Source organism: Tachypleus tridentatus, chromosome 12, assembly GCF_004210375.1.
Source record: "Tachypleus tridentatus isolate NWPU-2018 chromosome 12, ASM421037v1, whole genome shotgun sequence".
In the NCBI taxonomy this organism is placed as follows: domain Eukaryota; kingdom Metazoa; phylum Arthropoda; class Merostomata; order Xiphosura; family Limulidae; genus Tachypleus; species Tachypleus tridentatus.
Genome location: NC_134836.1, coordinates 30,891,371 through 30,919,059, shown reverse-complemented (window position 1 = coordinate 30,919,059; position 27,689 = coordinate 30,891,371). Strand labels below are relative to the sequence as shown.

At 34.2% G+C, this 27,689-nt stretch overlaps 1 protein-coding gene across 1 annotated transcript; it reads right to left on the bottom strand.

Annotated features, from left to right (window-relative positions):
• Positions 1-520: 520 nt before the first annotated feature.
• On the bottom strand, positions 521-18,341 carry LOC143235476 (putative peptidase C1-like protein F26E4.3). The gene is made up of 12 exons (XM_076473690.1): positions 18,207-18,341; positions 14,684-15,034; positions 10,865-10,928; positions 6,667-6,771; positions 6,307-6,397; positions 5,531-5,672; positions 4,865-5,015; positions 4,371-4,530; positions 3,768-3,813; positions 3,412-3,526; positions 2,783-2,825; positions 521-1,231 (listed from the first exon to the last, which is right to left on the bottom strand). Exons 2-12 carry the CDS (start codon positions 14,979-14,981, stop codon positions 1,088-1,090), a joined length of 1,359 nt encoding a protein of 452 aa, XP_076329805.1. The 5' UTR covers positions 14,982-15,034; positions 18,207-18,341; the 3' UTR covers positions 521-1,087.
• Positions 18,342-27,689: the final 9,348 nt, after the last annotated feature.

Below are 27,689 nucleotides of genomic sequence, written 5' to 3'. Positions count from 1 at the left end.
CTTTCTATTGGCTTTAATTTTAAAATCAATTTCCGTGCTTATGAGAACCATATCGTTAATATAATGACCAAATTGGTTAAAGTGTTGGGGAACAAAAGGTTTTTGTTTTTGGTGTTATAGAAGACTTATGGTTATAACGTCGCACCAAACATGTTCGCCCTTTCAGCCGGGGAGGCGTATTAATGTGACGGTTAATCCCACTATTCATTGGTAAAAAGAGTAGCCCAAGAGCTGGCAGTGGGTGATGATGACTAGCTTCCTTCCCTCCAGTATTACACTGCTATATTAGGGACGGTTAGTGCAGGTGACCCTCGTCTAGCTTTGTGCGAAATTCAAAAACTAAAAATACCGAGTTTGGCATAAAGATTATCTTGGGCACGTCTGGAGTAAGTTGGAGTGATTCTTCATTCAATTACCTCAGCAAAATTCCCACCGCAGTATCTGACAACACTCAAACGTATGTGTTTTTGTATATGTAATTTGTCCAATAGTTTTTGCTTATAAATGCATTAAAGAAAGCTCCGCACAATGAACATTTTATTTTATGTTTAAAATCAATATAGTACAGAATACAATACTCATGATATATGGCACTAGGTTAGATCACAAAATGTATAATAATAATAATACATTTAAACTTATTTTATTTAACAACGTATGATAAAGTATATTCAAAACATTTAATTCGTCATTGTAGCCTAACAAACAATGTATAGAAGCACATAATGATACATACATATAATAAACTAAGTCGTACAAAACCCACAAGGAAAAACAAAAACGCAGATTTAAAGCTTTACACAAATAATTTTTAAGCCAGAAAATGTATATTGTAACAAATAATTAACATTTGAAAAATGAAAAAGTTATTTATACAAACATACTAAAATTTTCATACGCATGCCTCAAGAATGCGACAAAAACATTGTTAGTTATATTTAACTTGAAGTCGCTTAGTGCCCCTTTCAAAGCATTGATACGGAAACACATATCTTAAGTAAATTACTAATTTATCTAATTAGCTATTAAAAGAGGAAAAATACATTATAATTATTTATCATAATAGAAGAGTTTACATAATAAAGTTTTAACGAGCACTGGAGAGTTCGAAGTGATTTTTTTTCGCCCAAACTCCTACAACGAAGGATTCGATGTCGCACTCGTTTTGACCTCGAACGATGCGGAAGTAACCGTTTTCTCCCCAGTCTCGTCCCCAGGAGTTAGCACAGAGCTAACGAGAAACAGGAAAATATTATTTATGGAAAATAAGGATATTGCAAAGTTCAACTAAAAAGAGGTTTGATGTTTGTGTTTTATTCATCAGTGCTGCACAGATCATTGATGGCGCTCTCTACGACATAAATTCTTCGCTCTTTCTCAAAAATTATTATAAAACATGCATTTATCTTGGCTTCAAAGATGTACTACTATTAATTAAGTAATTTACGTCGTGAGGTAAAAACAATATAAAATGTTGTAATTTCTCTGAAAACGGAGTACATCATAAGGGTGCAAATATGCGACATTGATCATTAGACGTCATAGACATTTGTGGTTGGTGACCTTTTCGAGAGTCGTATTCACAATGTCAACCAAATGAAGTCAATGTGCATCACATATTCCGCCTTTATATTATAGATATGGGAAGTTTATGAAAGGTATTAGGCATCAAACTACACCATTGGATTTTAGTTTATTTGACTACTGGCTTCCCATATCGGTTACGATCTGCTTTCGAAAGTTGATGCGAGTGTGTTGTATAAGGTATACGGCTTGCAAATATTTCGTGTGCGTTTTGAGCAGACGAATCCAATGGGTAAGTAAATAAAAAACAAAAACTATTCTCGCCTGCACAAGAATACTGGTACCAGTACGAGAGTGCCAGTGGCTCTTTATGTGTCAGTGTGTTGGTAGTTGCCCCTATATAATGTAAATAATCGTTACAAATTACAGAATTTGAAGATCGAAATTTCATCACCTGACTGAAAACTGAACGATTTAAGTTTCATTTTGAAGTCGAACTTCGCACTAAATGTTATACCTTTTGTTAGTCAGTTGATTGTGTAATTTAACAGTTATCTTTCTACTGGAAACGAGGTGATATTTTATATTTCTTTGGAAACTACCAGTTACGTGAATAGCACCAGTCGCTCTGAGTAAGTCTGATGTTAAAAGTTGTAAATAAATTGAATTTATTTAAGCCTGAACAGGAGATCAGATAATTGTTTACAAACTTATGTAAATTATCTTGAGCTAGCTCTCTCTCTCCTTTTCTGAGGTATAGGAAGTTCTTGGACAAATTATTACGGTGATATGTATTTTATACATTCAAAGAACTCTTTAGTAAACCAAGAGAGGAAGTCAGTTAAATCTATTTCCAGACCAATAAACAAAAAAGTGTATAGATAAATATAAAATGACTTACAATTTAATTTGAAAAGCATATTGTAAGCTAATAACAGACAAGTTAACGTTTTCATTTTAAAACTAGATAATTGAATTATGCTAGCTAATACAAGATTTCATGTTGACTTTCTCAACGTAATGATTGACTAAGCACAGATCTAACAACAATTCAGAATTACATTTTCTAATCAACATTATGGTTCTAAGAACAGCCATAGTTCTAATAAAACATCCTCATTAAAATTCATCAAGACATTCTTAAAATACAAAGTACGCCATCTGTAATTATGTGTAGTCAAAACTTTAAAAACAGAGAGATTTTATATCTTGTAACGATAAATCTTTTCTTTCAATCTAACAATCTCTATTTACGTACCCAATATTTTTTCTTTCTTCCTTGTGATCTATCAACTCCCCACCTTCAAAGAGAACATAATGATAATTTAATTATTCTAAAGTCTAACATTTTAGGGACATACATGCAGTTTCAACTGAACAAATTTAACTGTTTCATTTGACCCATATGAGATTACTATACAGCTACATTTTAAGGAATTTGAAAATGATACATATTTTCGAGAAGAATTACAGATGACAAACCAATACACTTTATGATGCATTTAAAATACTTAACTATAAATCACTATCAACTTCGACATATACAAGTAATTTTAAAGCTACTATTTTATTTGAATTTCTTATTTAATTCTAAATATTTCAATTTGAAAATGTCTTCTACATGAATTGGTCAGCTTTTATTTCATCCTGCGTTTACGACAAGCACTAACAGCAGAAGGACTTGGGTAAACTTTATTTGTCAGCAACTTACCAAGCACACGTGATATTTCTTTTGTTTGCCAATTTTCTTGCTTTGTGCTTCATGAAAGACAATAAATACCATCTGGTTTGTATTATATATGTAATACCCAATAGAAAGTAAGGTTACCATGAACAGGTAAAGGTGAACTATTTAAATAATTGTAAGTGATTGAAAACAAATATTACCCTATGATTCTCACTGAATGCCATCCTTGTAGTGGTGGTTTGCTATGTACTTGAGGAAGTTTTTGATAGATCCCGCTAGCATAACTGAAGAAGTCTTGCATCACACGAAATGTTGCTGTGAAGTAGACAATTCATGATGCTGTATTCGTATCAGAAGCTTACGTAACTCATTGTAGCATTACTAAATATTATAATAAAAACTGAAAATATGTAAAACATTATAGGCCGAGCAAAAAAAATTATATAGTATTAATCAGTACATTATTTGCAAGACTGGACATAACCTTCTCTACGCCTTAGTTTACAGTGTAGTAATTATGTAATGTGTAAATATGGATTGTTTCTATTATTCTCACCTTGGACAGGGCCATTGGTATAAATATCGTACATGATATCTTCTTCCTATATAAAAAGATAGGCATTGGTTAAAAGAATGGGGAAAATATACCGTTCTCTTATTGCTAGTTCTTAAAAGTAACTAACTATTAATCATTTTGTCAAAAGAAACAGCTGTAAAATACCTTTCTCATAATTAAATACTGTGATTTGAAGTAGGATAAAGTAATGGATTATCTACTATATCAAAACAACATAAAATATTACCTCAAAAAGTTGTATACCAATAGATTAGAAACGGCACAAAGCTAGAAGTAGGTATATCAACTGACCAGAAAAGGTACAAAAGTACAATTGTTTATAAATTGAATTTCTTACGTCTCCGTGTGAAAAAGGAAGATACTCATAACAACATATTACTAGTTAGTAGGCATTTGCGGAATTTCAGTTACAATGATAGTGAAAATTAGTATGCTCTACAGCCTGAATAACACAGTATATCCACTTACAGAGTGACGTACCTTATAATACAGGATACTTTCTTAAAAAAGAAAAGTTACTTACTTTATAACATTGGTTATTTTTTTAAACAAGCTACTTTATAACACCGGACATTTCCTTACCAAATGGCCTACTCTATAGGGTGGAGTTGTTTTATAATGTTCGTCTCGGATACCAGAAGGACACTGGACAGTCCCTCTGTGCCTTTCGCGATGAATCATACATTCATCTTTCTGTCCAGTTTGTCCACTTGTGTAAGGGTAGCACTTTTGAGATGTCAAACTACAACCAATTATATTTTTAAAATGTTCAAGAATGTGAACAAACATTGAAATAAGCAACATAATGGAAGAAGTGCAAAAATATATATTATCAATAATGTTTTAATAAATTATTGAAATTATAATATGGAGAAATAAAAAAAAATCATATTTGAAAGCGAAAAGTAAGATGATAATTAGAGCTCTTTAGGGATAGTTAAAGAAGATATTCTTCTTCGAATGTTTGTGAATCAATAAGTTTATATTAACGCAAAAAATCTACATAAAACCACAATCTGAATTTAGTAACGAACACAAAAGTTCTGATAGTTATTGTTCTGAAAAATAAAACACACCCCTGCTTCCTCATGAACCACCATGCCCTGTCAACATGTCCTCCTTCACAACCCTTCTGCCCTTTGATGTTACAAGAGATAAGCTGCTGGGGAGACAGTATTATTCTTTCGCGGGCTTTCGACTGGATCGCTCGTCGATCAGATGAAAGAGCTGTGGAACAATACAGTAGTTATCTAATGTGGAATAATAACCAAATTAGTTATGTAGCAAGAATGAAATATTTCGTGAGAAATTTACAAATACACTTGCTTTGTTTGTTAACATGGATGAATTAGTTTCAGTCATTGAATGTCCTGTCTCTTTATTCAAAATATGAAATATTCAGCAAGTATATAGTCTAAAATAACATTGACTGCTGTCAGCCATAATGTAAAAATGAAATCATTTCATGTCTGACTTCAAAACCACACACACGCACACAAAATTAAAGAAAGCATACGATCAACCAATCTGACTCCGAAAATTTCGGAAACATTCGCTTAAGTTAAAAGATTTTATTTAAATCAGAAGATAAACTTTCAGATATTATACACCAACCTGAATCGGCCAATTTCGAAAACACCCGTTTACAGGTTGGAGAGTCTTTTAAAACAGAAGCCAGGCTTTTAAAAACTATACTCGGACTTATGTGAAACTAAATAAATGTATCACAAAACTAGTCCAACCTGCTGTTGAGAAGGCCCATGAGGCGCTACAGTTTCCCTGGTCACTAATTCCTTGAATCAAGCCCGGCCACTGCAGACGAGAGTCGAAGGTTTCCGGCAGAGGATGATGGTTCTTGATACGCATCTCGTTCATTTGGAACGTCTGTGTTATAAATACATAAACATTGTTAATACGCTACATCGAACTAAAATTAAAACTTATATTGGTCACTTTAGTGTTATTTCCATTCGTACGGTATATTGAATTCTTACAAAGAGTTCACTGTGCGAAGAGGAAACTTATTTTCACACTTACGTTTAATGGTTTGTAGTTAATGTAAAACTGTAAATATTTGTCATTCGATAATTAGAATGAGATAAATTATCCCATTATCAAAGAAATGAATAAATTTAAATATACTGAATATGTTTATCACAGATGCAAAACCAAGTATTCGGGATGATTACAATATCTAATCACAGTTAAGATTTTTGTAACTTAGTTAACTTCAAGTTAGCCTAATAACAAAGTTAGATAATTTGATCTTTACAATTCATAATGTATGTAACTTATTTCAATTTTTATTGCAATTCTCTCACTGCCATATTAATAGATCAACTCTTATAATACTAAACTTATTTGAAACAAATGGACACAGGTTTAATAATTAATGGATAATCTAAAAATTGCAACTGGTAAACTTCGTGGAATTTGAAGGGAAATACGCTTTCTTCATGGTAGAATAAAAGTCTAAATTTTCATGTCAAATATAAGGTTAAGAGTTCATATTTCTTACTCTGCCATATGGTTTGAATGTCCCTAAATGATAACGGATTCCTTCTTCAAGAGTCTGTCCCCAAAAGAAAGAATAGTTTGAAGATTTCCATCTGTTAGCAAGAAAACAAAACAAAAACTTAAATTGTAATCAAAATGGATTCAGTTGTTTTCTGTCGGTTACATTGCAAGAATTTATTTTTAACAGTTTTTTAACCATTGTTAATTTTTTTAAAAACTCAGAGTAATGATTAAATATTCTGATTCTTAAATTTGTGACAAGAGTGGTTTTGCATTAGTTACTTTTGGAGAAAACCAAGCCCGTTTCATTGTTGGATACACAAACTTAGACTAAGTATATCCACGGGAAGGTTAACAATACCCATAGTTTCCTTGATTGACGGCTTCATTGAGTTTCGGCTGAATAAGACAAGGTTTGTCTTCGCATACAAAGTCAAACTTATCTGCGCTGGTGTAGCGACATTCACTGAAACAAACAAATTTTAGTAATTGAATTAGTCCTTAGCTCAAATTATTCTGATAAAATCTTTGATTAAAACTGCTTTATAAGGTCGTCAGATAATATGAACAATGTTTCTATGCGAGATAACATTTGATTAAACTTCTTCCTTCCCATAATCTATCTAACGTGGAAGCATTAGTTTGAGGTTTCGTGTCGGTGAAAAAACGTAAACGCATTCACTAATTTTTGTCTCTCGCTAAAGTACAATAAAGACAGGTGTCTAATCTAAGTTTGTTTTCTCTCTTTCTTTTTATAAATGGAATATTTTATCGATACTTTCCTAGGGTTTGTAATGTGTCAGTAGGATGTATGATTATTATAGTCTTTTTAGAATCTGCAGTGTGTGTGTGTGTGTGTGTGTGTGTGTGTGTGTGTGTATATATAGACTTAATGGATTTTCTACTAAGATTACCTCAAAAACCAAGAACAAATATTACCGAGCATTCAGATTTTTTGGTGTGCCAGGATAAGTGCTCAACAATATCAAAAGCATTGTAATTCATCAAAAGAGAATGAAATGTTATACAATAATACTTGCAGTAGAAGGACAGTTACAAATACTAAGTACCAAATCGTTAGGTCGTGTACATTATTCCGGAGAAAGTAAACAGTTCTTAGGTCAAACAAGAGATAGCTCAAGTCAGTTATGTCTCACTACAGTATCCCGGTAGATTCAACTCAAGATGCAGATTAAATGGGTGAGAGGAAGGCAAAGTGGCCAGCAATAAAAGAAGCGAAAGGATGAAGTGGCTTAGAAGAAGGTACTGAAGAATACTGAAAGGAACAACCAAGAAGTTGGAAGTGATATGGGTAACTTGATATATAATTTGGGGAGTTAGGTTTGGTATTCTGGGATGTCATATACAGCAGACAGAGAACAATAAGTAGAAGACAAAGTAATACATAGGTTGAGACAAATGCTGAATTCTCTGAAACACTAGTGGAAGAAAGCTAGTGTAGAAGAGAAACCAGGCCTTGTTGAGCTTTGGAAGAAAGAACGAGGAATATTATATTCATTTCAACGTACCTCAGCGAGTGACAAAGATGTAAAAAAAGAATACCTGATAATTACTTTTTTCAGTAATTCATGCTAGTTCACGAAGAAGCTATTTGAGCAGAGTAAGAGTGGCTATTAAAGGATACCTCAAGAAGTTTTCGAGAAGCATCTAAAGAGCACTTATTCTAGCGACTGGAGTGGTGGAGCCGATACAACCAGGCATAAAATTGGATACAGCAGGATCAAGACTAGCAGAGATGGAAATACGCGAGGAAAACGAGACCTGCTCGTGGTACATGCTCGAATGAAATACAATAGAAATTGTACAAAAAGTATGGCAAACCAAGGAAATGTCTCTGGAAGCTTCTAAAAGTTATTTGGCGAAAGAATGTTGTTCTGGCTTCATGGAAGAGTGCAGAAGGTGTATGCATCCCCTAAGAGGGGCATTTTAGTACTCTTAACCAATTCTGCCCGATGTAATTGCTGAATGTAAAGGGTAAAATAATGTTTGTTATTCTAGCAGAAAGGATATTATTTCTTTTGTAAAATAGGCTAATTAACACCTTTTTTGCAAAAAGTTGGTATGTCAGCAGAGAAAAGATTTTATTGTGGTATGGTTGATTTTGCTAATGCATATTGATCTGCATGCATTGAATCAAATATACTACGTATTTATTTTGGATTCCTAATAAAGTAAAAAAAAATTCGCCTTGAAATACTACAGGGATTTTTAAACAATTTTCTCAAGATTATATTAGAAAGCAGGTGGACACCGAAGTTGTTATTCCGTAGGAATGTACGATTTCTCCTATCATGTTTCCTATTATAATGGAGAGCAGCAGAAAAGGTTGATTTAGGAACAGCAATTAATGAAGGATTAATCTTGATTAAATTTGAAGAGCTGATGGATTGAAAAAAAAATAAAGGAAGGAGAAACTGATCAATACTTCTTTTATGTTGTTTAGTAAGAAGATTCCAATAATCCTTTGAAAAGCCTTGAACTTTTTTGATAGGTTGTTTAGGCAGAGTATTTATGATGAAACTTTGTAGAATGGAAGGCTACTGCCTGTTGTGGAGATAAGTGTAGGGGACGACGTTTCGAAAGTCCATTCTACAAAGTTTTGCCTTGAACGTTGATATACGAGAGTTGAAAGACATTAGGAGATGGCTAAACAGGTGGAGGATTTGGAATTAACTGACAAGTGTGATATATTAGGAAAGTTGATGCTCTTGTAGTTGCAATTTGGCCATTTTTTGGATGCCAATTATATACCAGATAACCATTAACCATACAGAGGAAGTGGACCATCAGTTGAACACATACATGAAGAGATGATTAGAAGTTCTAAATAGTTTGAATAACTTTGCTATTTACAGTTGTTGGATAAAGTTAATTCTTCTAGTATGGTTTTTCACAGAGGTGCTCAAAGTGACAAAGGCAACATCCTTTATGACCTTAGTGATTCAAAATACTTCAAGATATCAGATCCAACAGAAAGTGGACAGCTGAGAAAGCAGTTAATGAAACAGATTCAAGGCTCAAATAAAAGGAAATTTCTGGAGCTATTCAAGTAGGGTTCCAAGGATTGGGATGAACAAGTCATAAGTAGTGAACATCTGCCAACAACATGGATAATGGTGAGATTTTTTTTAGAAAATTTAAAAGGTTAAGATAAGAAGAGACTAGCCATTGTTGTTTGGTAAGCAATAAGCAAAGCAAGGCGCATAGGTGGGATGGAAGAGTATAGAACAAAGTGTTGTGGAAGACGAAAGCTTCTAGGACTTAATTTCTATGGATGTTCACTCATGTTTTTTTCTCCACACCAGCCAACTTTGTTGTCTGGTATGATAAGATAAATTGTTGCTGCGCATGTAGTGTGAATGGAAGCTTGTAACACATTTAGAGTTGCTGGCAGAATGTACACCTGGTGATAGACATGGCAGTTAAAGAGAATGTAGAAGGTTAACACAGCAGAGATACGTACTAGTCAAAGACAAAATCACTTTCAATAAAAAGAGTTTTGGATCGGGGTCTGGTAGCTCTGGCGGCAGCTTACCTGGAAGTAGCATACATTTCATGGCAAATGATTGAAAGTTAATAGTAGACCCCAAAGAGAATTTTCAGCTGAAATAGTGATCACAAGTTTTAAACCAGATACTGTCATCCAGTCAACTACTGGAAACTGACATTATCGGGGGAGAACAATATTCAAGACGCACGTGAATGGAACCTTAAGTTCGGAGGGCTTTTTTCTGATAGTGAAGATAGAGGATGGCAAGTTGCAAATTATCCATTTAACGCTGACTGCCTTGACTTTGCGACAGTTTTTCATAAGTGGCAACATGGTCATGGATTTGGCAAGAGTAAATTGGCACCGTTTTGTAGAATGTAGCTGAAGTATCTGAATACAGTTCGTAGTAGACATTAGTGAAGTATTTCCAGAAGAGTAGACAGATGACAGTGAAGTAGATTCAGTGATAATCATTTGAGCAGTATAAAACCGACAGGGGGAGTTAGCGTAGAAAATGCTGCCAGCTCACCAATCCGAAAAGAGTAACGATTTCTATAGAGCCAAAACTCCTACCGATAGATTTGTTTGGTTTGAATTTTACCCAAAGCTACACGAGGGCTATCTACGCTAGCCGTCCCTAATTTAGCAGTGTAAGACTGGAGGAAAGGCAGCTAGTCACCACCCACCGCCTTCTTTTAGATTACTGTCTTACCAACGAATAGTGGGATTGACCGTCACATTATAACGCCTTACGGCTGAAAGGGCGAGTATGTTTGGTTTCGAACCTGCGACCCTCGGATTACGAGTGGAGTGTCTCAACCACCTAGCAATGCCGAACATCTACAGATAGATGGCATTCGGCTGATGATTCCCAGTGGGAGCATCGGAAACATTCAATATCTGAAGCTTTTGTGTATTGTGATTTTTAGACAATGATCATGTGCGTAGGGTTTTGTAGGATTTATTCAAATATATTTGTTTCACTTGTGCCACAAATACTTCTAATCATACACTCTTACATTTCAACTACAAATAAAATAATACTTACCACGTGTTACAGTTTTTTTTAAACTTTTGTCCAATGTTATAGCGAACGCCATCTTGGTAGCAATCTGAAATCGAATGAAAACACAGCAACTAGTTTCCAGAAATTTTTTTTAATGAAGTAAATAAATAGAGCACTATAAACGGTACAGTACTGTCATTCGCATGGTTAGTAGCCAATACGTACACCAACATCAAGTTAATAGTTGACAACTTGCTTTCATAACTTGATACAAAATACTTGTTCCTATACTCCAAACACATGAATAACACTTTAGACGTCCTTTAACGATTCACAGGATTAAGAACCGGTCACTATAAACACAAAACTAACTCCTAGTTCTCAGGACTTTCCTGATGATGGCAGTGTAATATCAGCCGAAATGTCGGTTAAAAACTAATCAGAAACAAGAATCTTATTGCCTATACAAAATACAATTTGGAGCCTCATCACGTCGTTACAGTCCAGGTCCGATCGTGCTCTGACATTAGTCCTGCTGCACAGTTTGCAGCATTTTAGCTTAATGACAGTGAAAGAAATAAACATACTCCATAATTAAAGTATTTTTCTGTGATAGGCAGAGTGTGATTTAGTGGTGACTTCCATAATAAAGTATTTTTCTATGATAGGCAGGGTGTGATCTAGTGGTGACCGAGAATATTAGTGTATAATTCATGTCTTGTTCCAGAGAAAACGTATTCTGAACACTAAGGTCGCTTGTGTGATGGCTATATTCTGCTAATCAGTTAGAGTAGCCCAGGAGTTGGCGGTAGGTGATGATGGCTAGCTGACTTCCATTTATTATACCTGTTCAGCATCAGATAAGACCAGCGCTGATAGTCCTTAGATACCTTTGCAATGAGTTTTAGAAATTAATGTTTTCAGGCTACAAAAGTATACAAAATTTATAAATTACTCGTAGCAGACTATCTAGCATAACAATGGAACAAAACCAGGTAGTTTTCTTCAGTTCCTCATGAAATACGAATTCTTGTAATCTTACAGTTAAAATACTTGTTTTGATAAGTTTAGAATTCACGAGCATAAAGATACATGACTTGATAATACCAATCTATTTACATTAGCCCATCATGCCAGAGATAAAGAGCATGCGATGAATCGGAATAATAAGACATGACAAACGCATGCGCAAAGTAGATAGAAAGCTATTACACTACGTTTAACTGATAATACACAAGGTAACCCAAGCGCAGAAGTCGGCAAAAGCAGGGTACTCCAATTTAAAGCATTTAAATAGTTAAATAAATAAACGTATATAAGGCCTAATGGGGGAGGGGGTGAATAAAGACGCAAATTTATTTGTCATCATTAGGTACAGCATACGAGTGAGTGTTGGATAGTTGCGTCTAAGTAAACCAATCGTAAAGCAGTTGGAATGCCATTGGTATAAAATTATGGTAGCAAGTCAGGATATTTGTTAAACGAGTGTTATTACATTCTGAGTTACAGATTTTCGTTGATATTTTACTTTTTCGTCTGCTATTTTTGTCAGAAATTACGTGGGATGAATGAGTGGATATGTGACCAATCAAATCCATGTTGAAAAGTGAGAAGCGATGATCGTCATCGTTTATTCTGGCATTAAAATTTACATGTTTGTCTGTACAACTTTCTGTATATTCCTGGCATTTATATTTCTAAACAAAACATGTAGTTGTTACTGTTTAGAGAACAAGCACACACAAAATGCGTAAAAACACGGTCGTTACTAGCTGTGTGAAGAACAAACATTTGTTTGTTTGTTTTTGGAATTTCTCGCAAAGCTACTCAAGGGCTATCTGCGCTAGTCGTTCCTACTTTAGCAGTGTAAGATTAGAGGGAAGGCAGCTAGTCTTCGCCACTCATCGCCAACTCTTGGGCTACTCTTTTACCAACGAATAGTGGGATTGACCGTAACATTATAACGCCCCCACGGCTGAATGGGCGAGCATGTTTGGTGTGACAGGGATTCCAACCCGCCACCCTCATATTACGAGTCGAGCGCCTTAACAAAGCTGGCCATGCCGGGGCTCAAACATTTAAAAAAAAAATATCCTACCCACGTGGTCGTTACCAGCGGTCTGAAAAAACAAACCCTTTAAGTGTCATACCCACAGTTTTTACTGAATGTCTGAAGAATAAGCATTTAGAAATATATCCTACCCACGTGGTTGCTACTAGCTGTCTGAAAAACGTGTATTTTTTAATATTCTACCCACGTGGTTGTTTCAAGGTATCTACAGTTTTTGATTTTCGTGCAAAAGAACTGAGAGAACATCTGAACTAGATCTCCATAATTTTGAAGTAACAGACTAAAGGGAAGGCAAGGCAGCTGGTCAATACTACTCACCGCCAACTACCGAGTGCATCTATCACCTTAAAAGGTCATTGAACAACATTGAATATATAATATCAAAATAAATAAATATGACACTAAGTACTGTGCAACGTTGACAATATAACTACAGAATACTCGATACACTTCAGCTCACATATGTTCAATTCTACTGTAGATGTCACACGACAAACGTATGACTTCTACATAGATCACAAGAGAAAGTTAGTTCAATGTTCATTTTTGTGTCACGTGACAGCTCTTATATTTCAGGCTGTTTTAATTTGAAACTGTTTAGGTATCTGTACTCTGGATGTTATTGAATTAACTATAAAGGTTTGTTGTTTTCTATGGCTATATAGAATACAGAATTGAAACTTTACACATTATGTAACTATACAACGATAACAAGTTTATACATGTCCTGTATTTGCCGTACAACACCTACAGATAAACACCTAAACTAAATCTTAAGATTTAATTGTTGACTATGTATTAGGCATTAATATTAGGCTATGTGGTAAGCTAGTAACGTTTTTAGTTCTTCGTTCTGAATTTAACCAACACAGAAGTAGTTCAACTTTCAACGTAAACAGACTAATCAGGTCCTGTCCTCTCTCTTGAAAGATTAAAATAATATTGTGAACAAATAAAATTTTAACAGCATTACATGTTGAGAATGTTTCTTCATTAAAGTAGAGAAATGGCAAACATTTATAAAAACTGTGAAAAGGAGAAGCCACATCAAGTTTAAATTGTGTAAATTTAAGAAATTAAAAGTTTCCAAGAAAATAAATACAGGAAATGCGCAAATCACCTTTATTTCTTTATTGATTTCTCTTAAAGTTTTGCGGCCAAACTCACGTATTAACTCCTGTCTTCTTACCTTTTCCACTCTACTAACTGCCAAACTGTCTGTAACAAGCTAAGTACACGAAATGTATTATAGCGGAGTAACTAAAACATTATTTTGCAAAAGTTAAGTATGATGTAGGGATGTTCATCTCTAAAACAGGGTATGGATGAACTAACACTAGAAACAAACGAGATTATAGTTCCAAATTGTTACTTTTATTTAACTAGACACTCCACGTGCGTTTTACGGATTCTTCATCAGTATTCCACTAAAACATTTCTTGAAAAAGGTAGATTGCTATATAATGTATTGTAAGAGGATCAGTGGTTGTGAATTACTGCAGTAACTGACAACTCATTGTGTAAATTTGATCTACAGGGTGGCCCTACCAATCCATATGTTATTATGTTATATTCAATTACGCATGTGTTATAAATTTGTTTCATTGCCCATTTACACTTAAAGAACATGGCGTCGTGTAGTATTATATACCGAGAATGAGGGACAGCACACAGATACACTGGATACATAAGATATATGGATGGGTAGGGACTTACGGGCCACCCTGTAGTTACAACAAAATAGCTTGTGAAAAAAATTACACACAAGATGATAAAAATGTATAACTTACGAGGCTTAATCACAGGCTCTGGAGGCGGTGGTGTTCTTTCTCCCAGACAATAATCCCAGAAGTCAGGGCAGCAGTCTTCACCATTGGTACGATCACAAAACAAATCGCAGTAGCAGACAGTGTCAAGGATGGGTACTGTACAAGAGTCATCTCTGCCTTGGCAGCACGTGACTGGTCGACGCACACGACAGTAATCTCCTTGGAGGTCTTGATACTGATTTTTGGTTGATATTAATGAAATACAAGCTAGAACTATAACAACTGACAGCACTGCTGACCAATAGTCTTGTTTAACCATTTTTGTCTAGTAAAGCTGAAGAGCTCGTAAATGTGAGAGAGACGATAAAGAATCTAGAAGTGTGAGAGTAAAATATTCCTTCTGTGAAAAAGTATGAAAAATGATACTGTAAAGGTCTTATAGTTATAGAAATATGGGAGGGTGAAACACTATGTACAAGGGCTCTAGAAATGTGACAAAATAAAATAACTTCAAACGTGAAAAATCTTGAACAGCAAGAGAAAGATAATGGAGCAACTTGGGAGGACACTGAAGAGAGCTAGAGAAGAAACTAATGTACGCCAGCAAGGAACCTGGAAGGTCGAGAAAGTTAAGCGCCAAGTCTGAGAAATCTACAAAAAATGAAGGAAATTTAGTCTCAAGTTTCAAGATATGCAAAGAAAAAAAAAAACGTTTATGTTTTATAAATCTATAAGAGTCAGTCTGAAGACATAAGTTTGATAAAGATACAAAACAGAGAATGGATCAGCCTCATAATTCTGTAACTCATCAGGTTCAAGTGTTGTATTTACGCATTCCACATGTTTGTTATCTCCTTGTTTAAATACAGAAATCATTGAAATGTCCATTTATTCAGGTGTGTGAAATAATAACGCATAAAGTTAGTCAAGAGACACTTAGTTTTTTTGCCTTAGCGACCTATTGATATATTATTGTATAAACTTTTTTTTCCGGTGGAAGAGGACCTCGTGAAGTTATTCACACTATGCGTGAGAGTAGGCAGCGACCTCTTCCTCCGGCAGGTCAAGTGATGTTTCGAGAATATTGATACCTGTTAAATTTCGTACAAAGCTGATAAAGGGTTATCTTTCATAGCCTAATTTTAAAGTGATAGAATAAAAATAAACACTAACGCGTGGAATACTCTAGTCAAGAAGTGGGTTTAATAGTTATCTTTACAATGCTCCCACGGCGGTAATGGGCTGCGAATCATTGAGTCTCTGACCCACTGTCCGTCTTTGGTGGATATGACCATCGTTTTGTTTCATGGGGAACGGTTACAAATGTCGAGAGAGAACTACTATTGTTGCTTCGTATATGTAGTGCTATGTTTTCTTAGTTTGGAACAGGTTTAGATATCAACAACTCTCTTAAGTAAGAGAGTTATCAGTAAAGGTGCTGTTCTTTATTCGTAAACGATTTTGAATGTTTCAATTTAATACAAAATGGCTTTTTTGGTTTTAACATACTCAGTGTCTTTTATTCTTTAAGCTCAGTCAAAAGAAGTGAATTCTAATTCGCTCTGTAATATATAGGCCCAGCATGGCTAGGTGGTTAAGGAACTCGACTCGTAATGTGAGGGTCGCGGGTTCGAATTCCCGACCTACCAAACATGTTCGCCATGGGGGCGTTATAATGTTACGGTCAGTCCCACTATTCGTTGATAAAAGAGTAGCCCAAGAGTTAGCGGTGGGTGGTGATGACTAGCTGCCTTCACTATAGTTTTACACTACTAAATTAGGGACGGCTAGCGCAGATAGCCCTTGTGTAGCTTTGCGCGAAATTCAAAACAAACCAAACTGTAATAGATTCCTTGATGAATCTCCTATTATCACAGAAGTATAACACGACAAGACTGCACCTGTCTGAAAATTAACTTGTATAACGACGTTCTACTTTATAAATAAGTGGACATATGACTTGGGAGAATTATTTTCTATGTATATAACAACTGTATATCATCTGAGATTCTATAAATAACTTAGGTAATTTTCTCCATTACCTTGGCCGACGAGGTCAACTTGCTAAACATCCAATGAATGAAGTGAACACGAGTGGAATTAAAACGGTTATGATTTGTAAAATAATTCAAGTAACAGGTAATCTCCAGGTTTTGTGAAAACTAGACGTCTTGAAGCGCTTTAATAAATAATATAATTCAAGTAACAGGTAATCTCAAAGTTTTGTAAAAACTAGACGTCTTGAAGCGCTTCAATAAATAATATAATTCATTTTTAACATTCTCTGACCATTTTTTTAAATAAAACTGCACCCGCAGCCCCCGTAATTGTGGGAGGAGGGAAGGCAAACTTAACAATTCTCGACAAGGCGAGACATGTACAATTTAATTTGTTTGAACTAAAGAGCGTTTGCTGAGCATACCGAGTTCTACCGTGGTAGAACATACATATTATATGTATTTCGATTACACAATTGTGTCAACTACCCGACTCGAAATTTGATGCACGTACAATTAAAAAACAAGCATTAGTTGCAATTTTTAGTTTGGTTTAATTTTGAATTTTCAATTGCGTTAAATGATATAAAGCAATCAGGTTCATAACTACAAATACAGGGAAGTAAATGTCGGGCCCAATTACTTTTTATGCGAGAGGGAAAAATCTTTTGTAGTTACACCACCGGTTAACTTTCCCGTTTTTGTTAACAATCACTGTTATTTGTTATATAGAACCATTTCAAAACCAGTTTTAGCCACAAAACCAAAACCTTTGTTAGAGTGTAACAGAACAAGGCGCGTGCTCAATATCTAATAGAATACGAGTTGAAACCATAAAACATTTAGACTGGTAAAACCGTGCTGCTGAGACAAAAGTTGGAATACAATGTTAAAGTTGTAACATTTAAATAGAGATTTGCAAATTGTGACGTACATTGTACACGTCTAACAACTGAATAAAATAAGTTGGTTTATAGGACCAGCATAAGATGTATTCTATATTCATGTTTAACTAGTTGTTATAGGTAGGGGGTTAACGTAAACAAATATTTTCAAAAATTAAATAACTATATTTGTGTAATATGTTTGTAACTAAGAAAATAGTGACCGGGACAAAATTCAAAATTGCAATTTATGATTTTAAGGCATGAAAACACAAATGCACAACATTGACTAGTCTTATAATGATCACAGAAAATTAACAGGAATAATCATCTGACAAAACAGATTACTTACGTATTGAAAAACAACAACAAATCCTTTAGTAATTGTAATGTATGAATACAAAGTTTCAACTTACATTAATTTTATATTTTGAAAATATGATACTAATAGCACAATTAATTAAATCTCTAAGTATAATGTTAACTAATATAATTAATTATGTACATACCCATACTTTCTCCCATAATACTAGTAGAACTCAATAAAAATTATCTGATTTTTTTTATAAATAAAGGTTGACAATAAATACACATTTTACAGAGTTGTCTAGTATAAGCTGATAAATACAATATATACTATCCAAACAAAATTTTGTTACTAACCGTTTTTAATCACTGTAGTGAACAATATTTCCGCTACAACTCACTTTACCCAACACTATTCAACCGTGAATCTTTCTTATGTAGCGTCCACAACTAAATTCTTTGCTTGACGGTAGCGCCACTATGTGTTCACAGAAAACGTCACTTTAATAAACTAACAGTTTTTTTTTTAATGCCATTTCTTGGTGTGTGCGTTTTTATAGTTATTATTTTATTATGTGTTAGTTCCTGTTACGTATTAGTAAGAATTTATAATTCCATTCTTTTTCAACTCTAGAATTAAATATATTTTGAGTAATTAAGGCTTTAGTTAAATGAAAACAAACAATTATTTTGTTAATATATTTAAAAAATTGAAAATGCTGTGTCAATTTTGTTATTAAGAGACAAGAGCAACACAATTTTTATGTTACATATTACAAAACGTTAACTAAATAGATACCAATGAATAAGTGTAGCATAACTTTGATGGTACATATTACAAAACATTCACTAGATGGATGCCGACAGACATGTTACACAATTTTGATGTAACATAATACAAAACTTTAACTATATAAATATATACCAACAAACGAATGTTACACAACTTTAATGTTAGATATTGCAAAAAATAAGATAGATAACAATAGACAAATGTTACATATCTTTGATGTTACTTATTGCAAAACATTAACTATGTAGATAACAACAAACAAATGTTGTGCAACTTTAGGGCTACATATTACAAAATAATGTAACTCTCGTTATTATATATATATTGCTAAAGTAACGTAATTTTGTTATTACATTACGGAGAAGAAAAAAAATATAGTCATAAGTATAACACTGTAACAACTCAAGAGTTTTTTTTTTTTTGTTATACAGTTAAACAGTTTTATCAGAAACCAGAAGAGAGATGTGTAATCTTACATATTCCCATACTACAACAAAACCTTACTAAAACATATATAATGATAAAATATAACATCAAATTATTATAAATAGCGTCTGTAACAGTATATCAATTCCTATTATTTAAACATTCACTACTTTAGGGATCCTCTTCGTGCAAGACGACGTGGCACGCTATCATGAGGTTATTGATATAATCTACCATAGTTTCATTGCAACTCACTACTCGAAGGCTCTGCAGTTCAGCTACAGAGGGTGGTTTAGGATCATGGTTAGCAATTTTCTGGCTCAGTTCTGTCAAAATTTTCAATGGGATTACAACAATATGGAGACTTTGCTGTTCGTAGCAATCTTATGACGTCCTCCCAATCGAGATAATTCTAAACAATATGCTCATTGTTGGCAGTGGCATTGTCATCCTGAAACACAAGGTTATTGCCAAACCTTGTCTCAGCATATGGCAGAAATAATGTCTCCATGTGATGCCTGTAGGAAGCGTCATTGACTTCTTCTTGAGGGATATGAAAAGCAGTTTCCCACCGTGATGAATAGCTGCCCAAATATGTACCGCACACCTCTATGTGTTAACTGTAGGAAAGACAGTGTTTTCTCATTTGTTCTTCAGGTAAACGACGAAGACGAATCTTAACATCAACTTTAACAAGCCATAAACAGGATTCAGCTAAAAAGATGATGTGTCACCAGTATCCTAATGATAAATTGGCATGTTTTCTTGGCTAAGTCGAATCCCGGTTGGACCAAAGATGCTAGCCCTTTCAGCCGTGGGGGCGTTATAACGTGACGGTCAATCCCACTATTCGTTGGTAAAAGAGTAGCTCAAGAGTTGGTGGTGGGTGGTGATGACTAGCTGCCTTTCCTCTAGTCTTACACTGCTAAATTAGGGATGGCTAGCACAGATAGCCCTCGAGTAGCTTTGTGCGAAATTCAAAAACAAACAAACAAATCTTCCATTTTCTTCCTGGATACCCTGAAATGAATGTGTTCCTGTCGTAAAGGGTTGCAAGACGTCTTTCAACCTTGATGTGTTTGTCTGATCAAAACACTCTCATCACAGGCTGTAGTTTTTCGACGTCTACCAGAAAATTTTCTTGTAGTCTGAAAATGTTTAAGGATTCTGGATAAAGTATACTGGGGGGTACTCTGCTCTTCTGACAATGCCCGTTTGTTTCATATTATTTCTGGACTGTCAAACAATTTGACGCCTTATAACTTCTGGCACGTGGCGAGCTAGTACTCTACACTAAGTACAGAGAAATTATCTAAAAAAACCTTTGATGTATTTCGAAAAAGATTATACCAAAATCACACCACCCTTTTATACAAAACAGTTGTGTACAATCGTTTTGACGAATAAATATTCAAAACAACTAATACAGGCCATAATAACAACACGTACTTGTTTGTCCGATAAATACATTACCTTTTCTGTTACAACTCTGGCATTCGCTCAATAACTATTTCATTAATTCAGACAATAACATTAGTATATAATAACAGTATGCAAACATTTTGGTCAACACTGTATTAGCAAAGTCACGTGTTCACTGGAATGTTTTTGATTTCACTCTAAATTTATTCCAAAATAATATATATGTAAGGGATGTTTGAATCCTTTTTTAACTCACTATATGGTAACCAAAATTAATTTATGTGTTTAAATAGGATTATGACATTGCGTTCAGTTTATAATTTGATATCATATAGCGGAGAAACGGCTCAATGATCATATTCCACATTTCCTTTTTATTCGCCCCCGAGTACCACAGCGTTATGTTTGCAGACTTACATTGCTTGAAACCGAGTTTCGATACTCTTGGGGGGGGAGACAGAGCTGAAATACTCCATTGTGTAGCTTTGTGCTTAACTACGAGTGTGTGTTTGTGTTTTTCTTATAGCAAAGCTACACTGGACAATCTGCTAAGCCCACCGAAGGGAATCAAACCCCTGATTTTAGCATTGTAAATCCGTAGACTTACCGCTGTACTAACGGGAGGGCGTGCTTAACTACAAACAGAATATCTTATTTTTACCAAAGGTAAAGTTAAAAACATAATCTGTGTCATTTTTGTAATTGTATCTCTTTGGTTTGTCGACCCAAGTGTCACCCGGAAGGACAGTGGCATGTCTATGAATTGACAATAATAAGCCCGGGGTTTGAGTCCCTATGGTGGAAAGAGTCCAATATGACTTTACAAAAAAGAGAAAGGAGAAACTGACACACGCTGTGCTTATAAGCCTTGAATAGACTAAACTGCTGCTCACGGCAGAGGGTGTGGCCAATCAAACAATGCATTAGGCTTATACGTCACAGATTCCATTTTCCATTTTTAACTCTGAAGAAAAGAAATTGAAACATAAAATATTTGACGCTCATCATACTTACAGGCTTTCATCGATTCTTTGTTGAACATCGAATAAAGTTACATGAGGAACATCTGCGTTAGGCGTCCGATAGATTAGAAGAAGGGCAACTAGCTAACGCTACCCGCTACCAACTCTTGAGCTATTCTTTTACTAACGAATAGTGAGATTGACTGTAACACTATAACGTCGTCCCACTCTGAAAAGGCAAACATGGTTGATGACAGGACTGGAACCCACACCACCAGCCCATGCCAGGCCCTACAGGAATTCATACTAAGTAAACGAATACTTAATTTTAATAACAATGAACAGACATTTATCTCAATGAGCATTATTCCAATAATTATTATTGATCATGAAAATAAATAATTCCATTGTGAACTTAGTGAATACATTTTGAGAACAGTGGAAAATAACCAATAGCGGCCACCAAGTCATTTTAAATGTACAAGTTACTAATATGTAGTTAAAGTTTAAATTCTCTCAAAGTTTGGAACGAAACATTAAGGCTGACACTGAAAAATGTACGTTTAATACATGAAATATAATTGAAATGTATTTATCTTAATTATTGGTTTCTTTCGACTTTCGTGACACACCCTTTTAATAACCAAACACAGCGCCACGAGTGAGAAGTGTTGTAACTGGTAAGGTTAAGGGTTTTAAATAGTTACAACTACGAGTCACCATTGTCTCTATACGATTCCATAACAATATGCATTTTTATAAGTTGGGCTAAATTCAAGGAAGACTGGTGATTCATTAACGTTATCTATTGTGCTGTCGGTGTGCACGCGTTTACATGAGTCTATATTTAAAATATCCAACATTTTGAATATTCTTGGAAGACTTTAAAAAATATCTTTGTCATTTTTATATGAATGGTATTAGTTTAGATATAAATTATATTAGATACAAAGAAAAGGAAAAAAAAGCACAATTTTCTTTTTAAATAAGTTTGTTTTGTTTTTTTTTTTAATTTCGCGCAAAGCTACACGAGGGCTATCTGCCGTCCCTAATTTGGCAGTGTAAAACTAGAGAGAAAGCAGCTAGTCTTCACCACCCACCGCCAACTCTTGGCTTACTCTTTAACTAACGAATAGTGGGATTGATGGAAATTATATAACGCCCCTACGGCTGAAATAGCGAGTATGTTTGGTGCGACGGGGACTCAAACCCGCCACCCTAAGATTACAAGTCGAACGCCTTAACCCACCTGGCCATGCCGGCTCAATTTTAAATAAGAACTGTTACATTGACTTTAAAGAAAACTTTGATTAGACAATATTAGTTTGTTAATAACTTATAATTTTAACCAGCCCTACTGATTACTGTGTATATTGGGCCTGCCATGGCCAAATGACCAAAGTGCTCAAACTGTGAATCCAAAAGTCCATGTGGTTGTATTATAAAAGGGACACTGAAATCTTACTTTTAGATCAAAGAAAAGTAGCTGAAGAACTGGTATAATTGACGATCTGTCTGCCACCTGATATATTCATTGAAATTAGGAATTTTTAAGAGAGAATTTTTGTGCAGCTTTTTGCGAATTTTCTGGTACAAACAAACTTCTTAATTGAACGACATTTTTTGCTTTACAATGACAGAAACTGAGCGTTTGTCACCGATCTATTGTTTTCTCAGAGCACTGATTTATAACAAACAACTTTTATATAAATTCCATATTGTGCTCGGATCATAAACACCTGCACTTGTTCTATCAAAAATAACCATAAATCTTCGTAGAAAGTACTGTATCTTCTTATAAGCTACCATCAAAGATTCACTAGCTGTAGATTGATTTATGCTTTAAGTGTTATCAAACCACTTGAGTTTAAGTAAAACCATTACACACTGTCTTGCATTTAAACAGTTTGAGCTGTGTTTTAAATGTTACTGTAGTGGTTTAAGACTAAATAGACTGTATTGTGTTTTAAATGTTACTATGGCTGCTTTAAGTGTAAGTAGACCAGTTATTTTTTTAAATGTTACTTTTGTAGCTTAAATCTGTATTGTGTTTTAAATGTTACCATAGCAGAGTAAGTGTAACTAGACTGTGCTGTGTTTTAAATGTTATCATATTAACTGAAATCTAGGTAGTCTATACTATATTTTAGATGTATCTTTAGCGACTGAAGTCAAACTAGACTGTACCGTCTAGTAACAATAATTATAAACGCTTTAAAATAGGTGCATTAGAAAAGCAGAATCTGTAATATATATATAAAGAAGTATGTGAAAGGAAAGTGGATCGGTTCTATAACTCATCTAAGTAGCAGATATCGATGAAAAAAGATGAATTTTAGAAAGGTTTTGCTCTAATGTGTGGAATTAAGGTGGAGTTTTAAAGTTATTTCGCTGTTCAGTATGCTAAAACGTTTTAATGCGAGGTAAAAGTATTTTGAGCTTCGTGGATATACTGGCATTATTCCAAAACTCATTGTTTTTGATGTAATTTTAATAATATAGTCGGAGATGTCTAATGTAAATAAAGTCTACGGAGTTGATAACATTGCACAACACATAAAAAGTCAGTGTATTAATTATTTTAGAACAGTCTATATACTTAATAAAAGGAAGTATTGTGTAAAGATAGCAGTTGTAAGAAGGAAAAAAATAACATTTTAACGAGTTGACGTATTTCACAAACTTAGAAATATTACTTTTTTTTTCCAAAAAGAATCTGCGAAATAGTAAGGCACACAGCAGCAACAAAGCGATGCTTCTGTGAGAAGATGGTATTCTGTGAACAAGACAATACCGACTTAAAATAGATTATTCCGTGAAAATTGATATTAATATATTCCACATAGTTCTTTGAATGTGATGTGAATAATGATATATCCCACAATGTTCTGTGAGAATTACGTTTTTTTATAAATTAAACAAGCTTATGCGAAACTAAAAAATATTGTGCATACCACGATATTCTGCGAATATAAGGACAGTAATATAGTTCACAAGATACTATGGACATAAAGATACTGTTCTACTTCAGGTTTTATAGGCATCTTTATCGTGATACATAATTTAAACAGTTTGTTGTTACACGTATTTGAAATTAGTTATACTTTTCTTCCTTCACTTGGCCGGCCTGGCATGGCCAAGCGCGTAAGGCGTGCGACTCGTGATCCGAGGGTCACGGGTTCGCGCCCGCGTCGCGCTAAACATGCTCGCCCTCCCAGCCGTGGGGATGTATAATGTGACGGTCAATCCCACTATTCGTTGGTAAAAGAGTAGCCCAAGAGTTGGCGGTGGGTGGTGATGACTAGCTGCCTTCCCTCTAGTCTTACACTGCTAAATTAGGGACGGCTAGCACAGATAGCCCTCGAGTAGCTTTGTGCAAAATTCCAAAACAAACAATCCTTCACTTGGCCCAGATAGTGTACTTTATTTGTTACACGAGTAAGAACACGGTATTTTATGTTACATGCCTATCTAGGTTGGTTTGGTTGTTACACATGACACACACACACTATTTTATTACTACACATTATCTAGGTACGATAGTTTTGTTATTACACATGTTCAACATACAGTATTCTGTTGCTACACATTATATATATGGGTTAGTTACAATATTTTATTAACTTGTTAGGTTAGTTTGTTTGTTACACATGTTTAACATACAATATTTTGTTACTAGACATTTTCTAGATAGGTCACTTTGGTTGCTATGCTTATTCAACATAAGTTATTTTGTTGCTACACATTATCTAGTTTGGCTAATTTGGTCGTTACACACGTTTGATATACACTATTTTGTTGCTACACATTATCTAGTTAAGCTAATTTGGTCGTTACACATGTTTGACATACACTATTTTGTTGCTACACATTATCTAGTTTGGCTAATTTGGTCGTTACACACGTTTGATATACACTATTTTGTTGCTACACATTATCTAGTTAAGCTAATTTGGTCGTTACACATGTTTGATATACACTATTTTGTTGCTACACATTATCTAGTTAAGCTAATTTGGTCGTTACACATGTTTGACATACACTATTTTGTTGCTACACATTATCTAGTTAAGCTAATTTGGTCGTTACACACGTTTGATATGCACTATTTTGTTGCTACACATTATCTAGTTAAGCTAATTTGGTCGTTACACATGTTTGACATACACTATTTTGTTGCTACACATTATCTAGTTAAGCTAATTTGGTCGTTACACACGTTTGATATGCACTATTTTGTTGCTACACATTATCTAGTTTGGCTAATTTGGTTATTAAACATGTTCGACGTAAGGTATTTTCACGTGATCTTCATATAGGTTGTAATCTTATGGTTTATTACTAATTCAATACACATGTTATGTTTTCGATCTATAAATCTCCTCGTACTATTGCAGTTTAATACTAGTCATTTTCTAAGCTCTTTCAAGTCTTTCAGTGGCTTTTGGAAGAACATACCCTGAATCTATTACAACAGGAAGTTTATTCAGAAGTTCGTAAATGGAACGACCACGCCCCTTATGATAGAGTTCACTTTCCGGTTTCCTTTTCCTTTGTAGTAATGTCAGTCATGTTAAAATCAAAGTTCATTTCCCTAGAAAGAAGAGGTCAATATTTTTAGGTAATTGTGTAGACGAAAACGTTAAGTATGAAAACTTCGTTTATTGTCTTTTTCACAAGACAGCTAAGAAAATTGGCAATTGTTCAAACTGATTCTTTCTGTCAATAAAAACACGGAAGTAAAGTTTTGTTTTGCCTAGTGTTTCAGTAGTTAACACATCAACACCTATCTGTATCTGTTTTTGTATTCAACACAACATTAAAGTCTCTCTACGTCTCTTTTTGTATTTAGTATAAAAGTAACGTCTCTTAACATCTGATTTAGTATTTAGCATAACACTAACGTTTCTTAACAACTGTTTTTGATATTTAGCAGGACACCAATATCTGTTTTGATATTTAGCACAACGTTAATTGTTTTGATAATTGCTAAATACTAAGGCCCTTCAACATCTTTTTAGTATTTAGCATAATATTAACGCCTATTAAAATTTCTTGTGTTATTTAGCTCAACTTTAATGTCTCTCGACACCTGTTTTGGCATTTAGCAGATCATCAGTATCTGTTTTGTTATTTAGCATAACGCCAACATTAACGTCTCTGAATATTGTTCTAGGAATTGTACGACACTAACGCCTATCAACATTTTTTGTATTTCTCACAACATTAACGTTTCTCAACGTTTGCTTTTGTATTGAACAAAATATTAACATCTTTTAACGTCTGTTTTGAAATTTAGCATAAAAGTAACGCTTCTAAACGCCTGTTTTCGCATTAAACACAACGCTAACGTTAATCGACATGTGTTTTAATGTCTAACAATAACATTAACGTCACTCAATACTGGTTTTGATATTTATCTTAACATTAACACGTTTGAACATTTATCTTTTGGATTTATAGCATTACAATAACGTTTGACATCTGTTTTTGTATTCAGCACAACATCACTTTCTCCTAACATTGTTTTGGAATTTAGAACAAAGTATTAATGTTTTCAAAGTCAATTTGAATATTGATAAAAACGTTAACGTCTTTGAACGTCTCTAAATGTTTATTTTGGTATTCAGCATAACATCAACGCCTATTAATATCAGTTTTAGTATTTAGAACGACATTAACGTCTCTCAACGTTTCTTTTGATATATAGCACAACATCAATACTTGTTTTAGTATTCACCATAATATTAACATTTACTTATATTTATAAATATTTAGCATAACATTCATGTCTATTAACGTTTATTTTATTATACAGCACGACATTGACTTTATCAACATCTGTTTTAGTGTTTAATAGAATTTTAACATTTCTGAACTTCTGTTTTGGTATTTAACAGGACATTAACATCTCTTCATATTATTTTGGTATTAAGTACAACATTAATATCACTCAATATACGTTTGTTTTATCATTTAGCACAACTCGTTTTCGTATTCAGCAGAACATTAATGTCTCCCAATATATGTTTTGGCATTTAGCATAAAACTAATATCTCTCATCATTCGTTTTAGTATCTGACACAACATTAACGTTTTTGAACGTCAGTTTTTGATATTTAGCATAAATTTAATGCCTCTGGATATCTTATTTTGTACTCAGCACAAAATTAATGCCCCCAAACGTTTGTTTTAACATTTGGAACAAAAGTAACGCCTCTAAAATAGGTATTAAAC

Bases quoted from the DNA above. Each gene is read 5' to 3' on its own strand.
- LOC143235476 (XM_076473690.1), bottom strand. From the start codon at position 14,981: ATGGTTAAACAAGACTATTGGTCAGCAGTGCTGTCAGTTGTTATAGTT. The intron at 5,673-6,306 runs GTAAGAAATATG...TTTATAACACAG, and splicing joins CATTCAAACCATATGGCAGA to ACGTTCCAAATGAACGAGAT. The intron at 3,814-4,370 runs GTAAGGAAATGT...CTTTTTATATAG, and splicing joins CCTATAGAGTAGGCCATTTG to GAAGAAGATATCATGTACGA.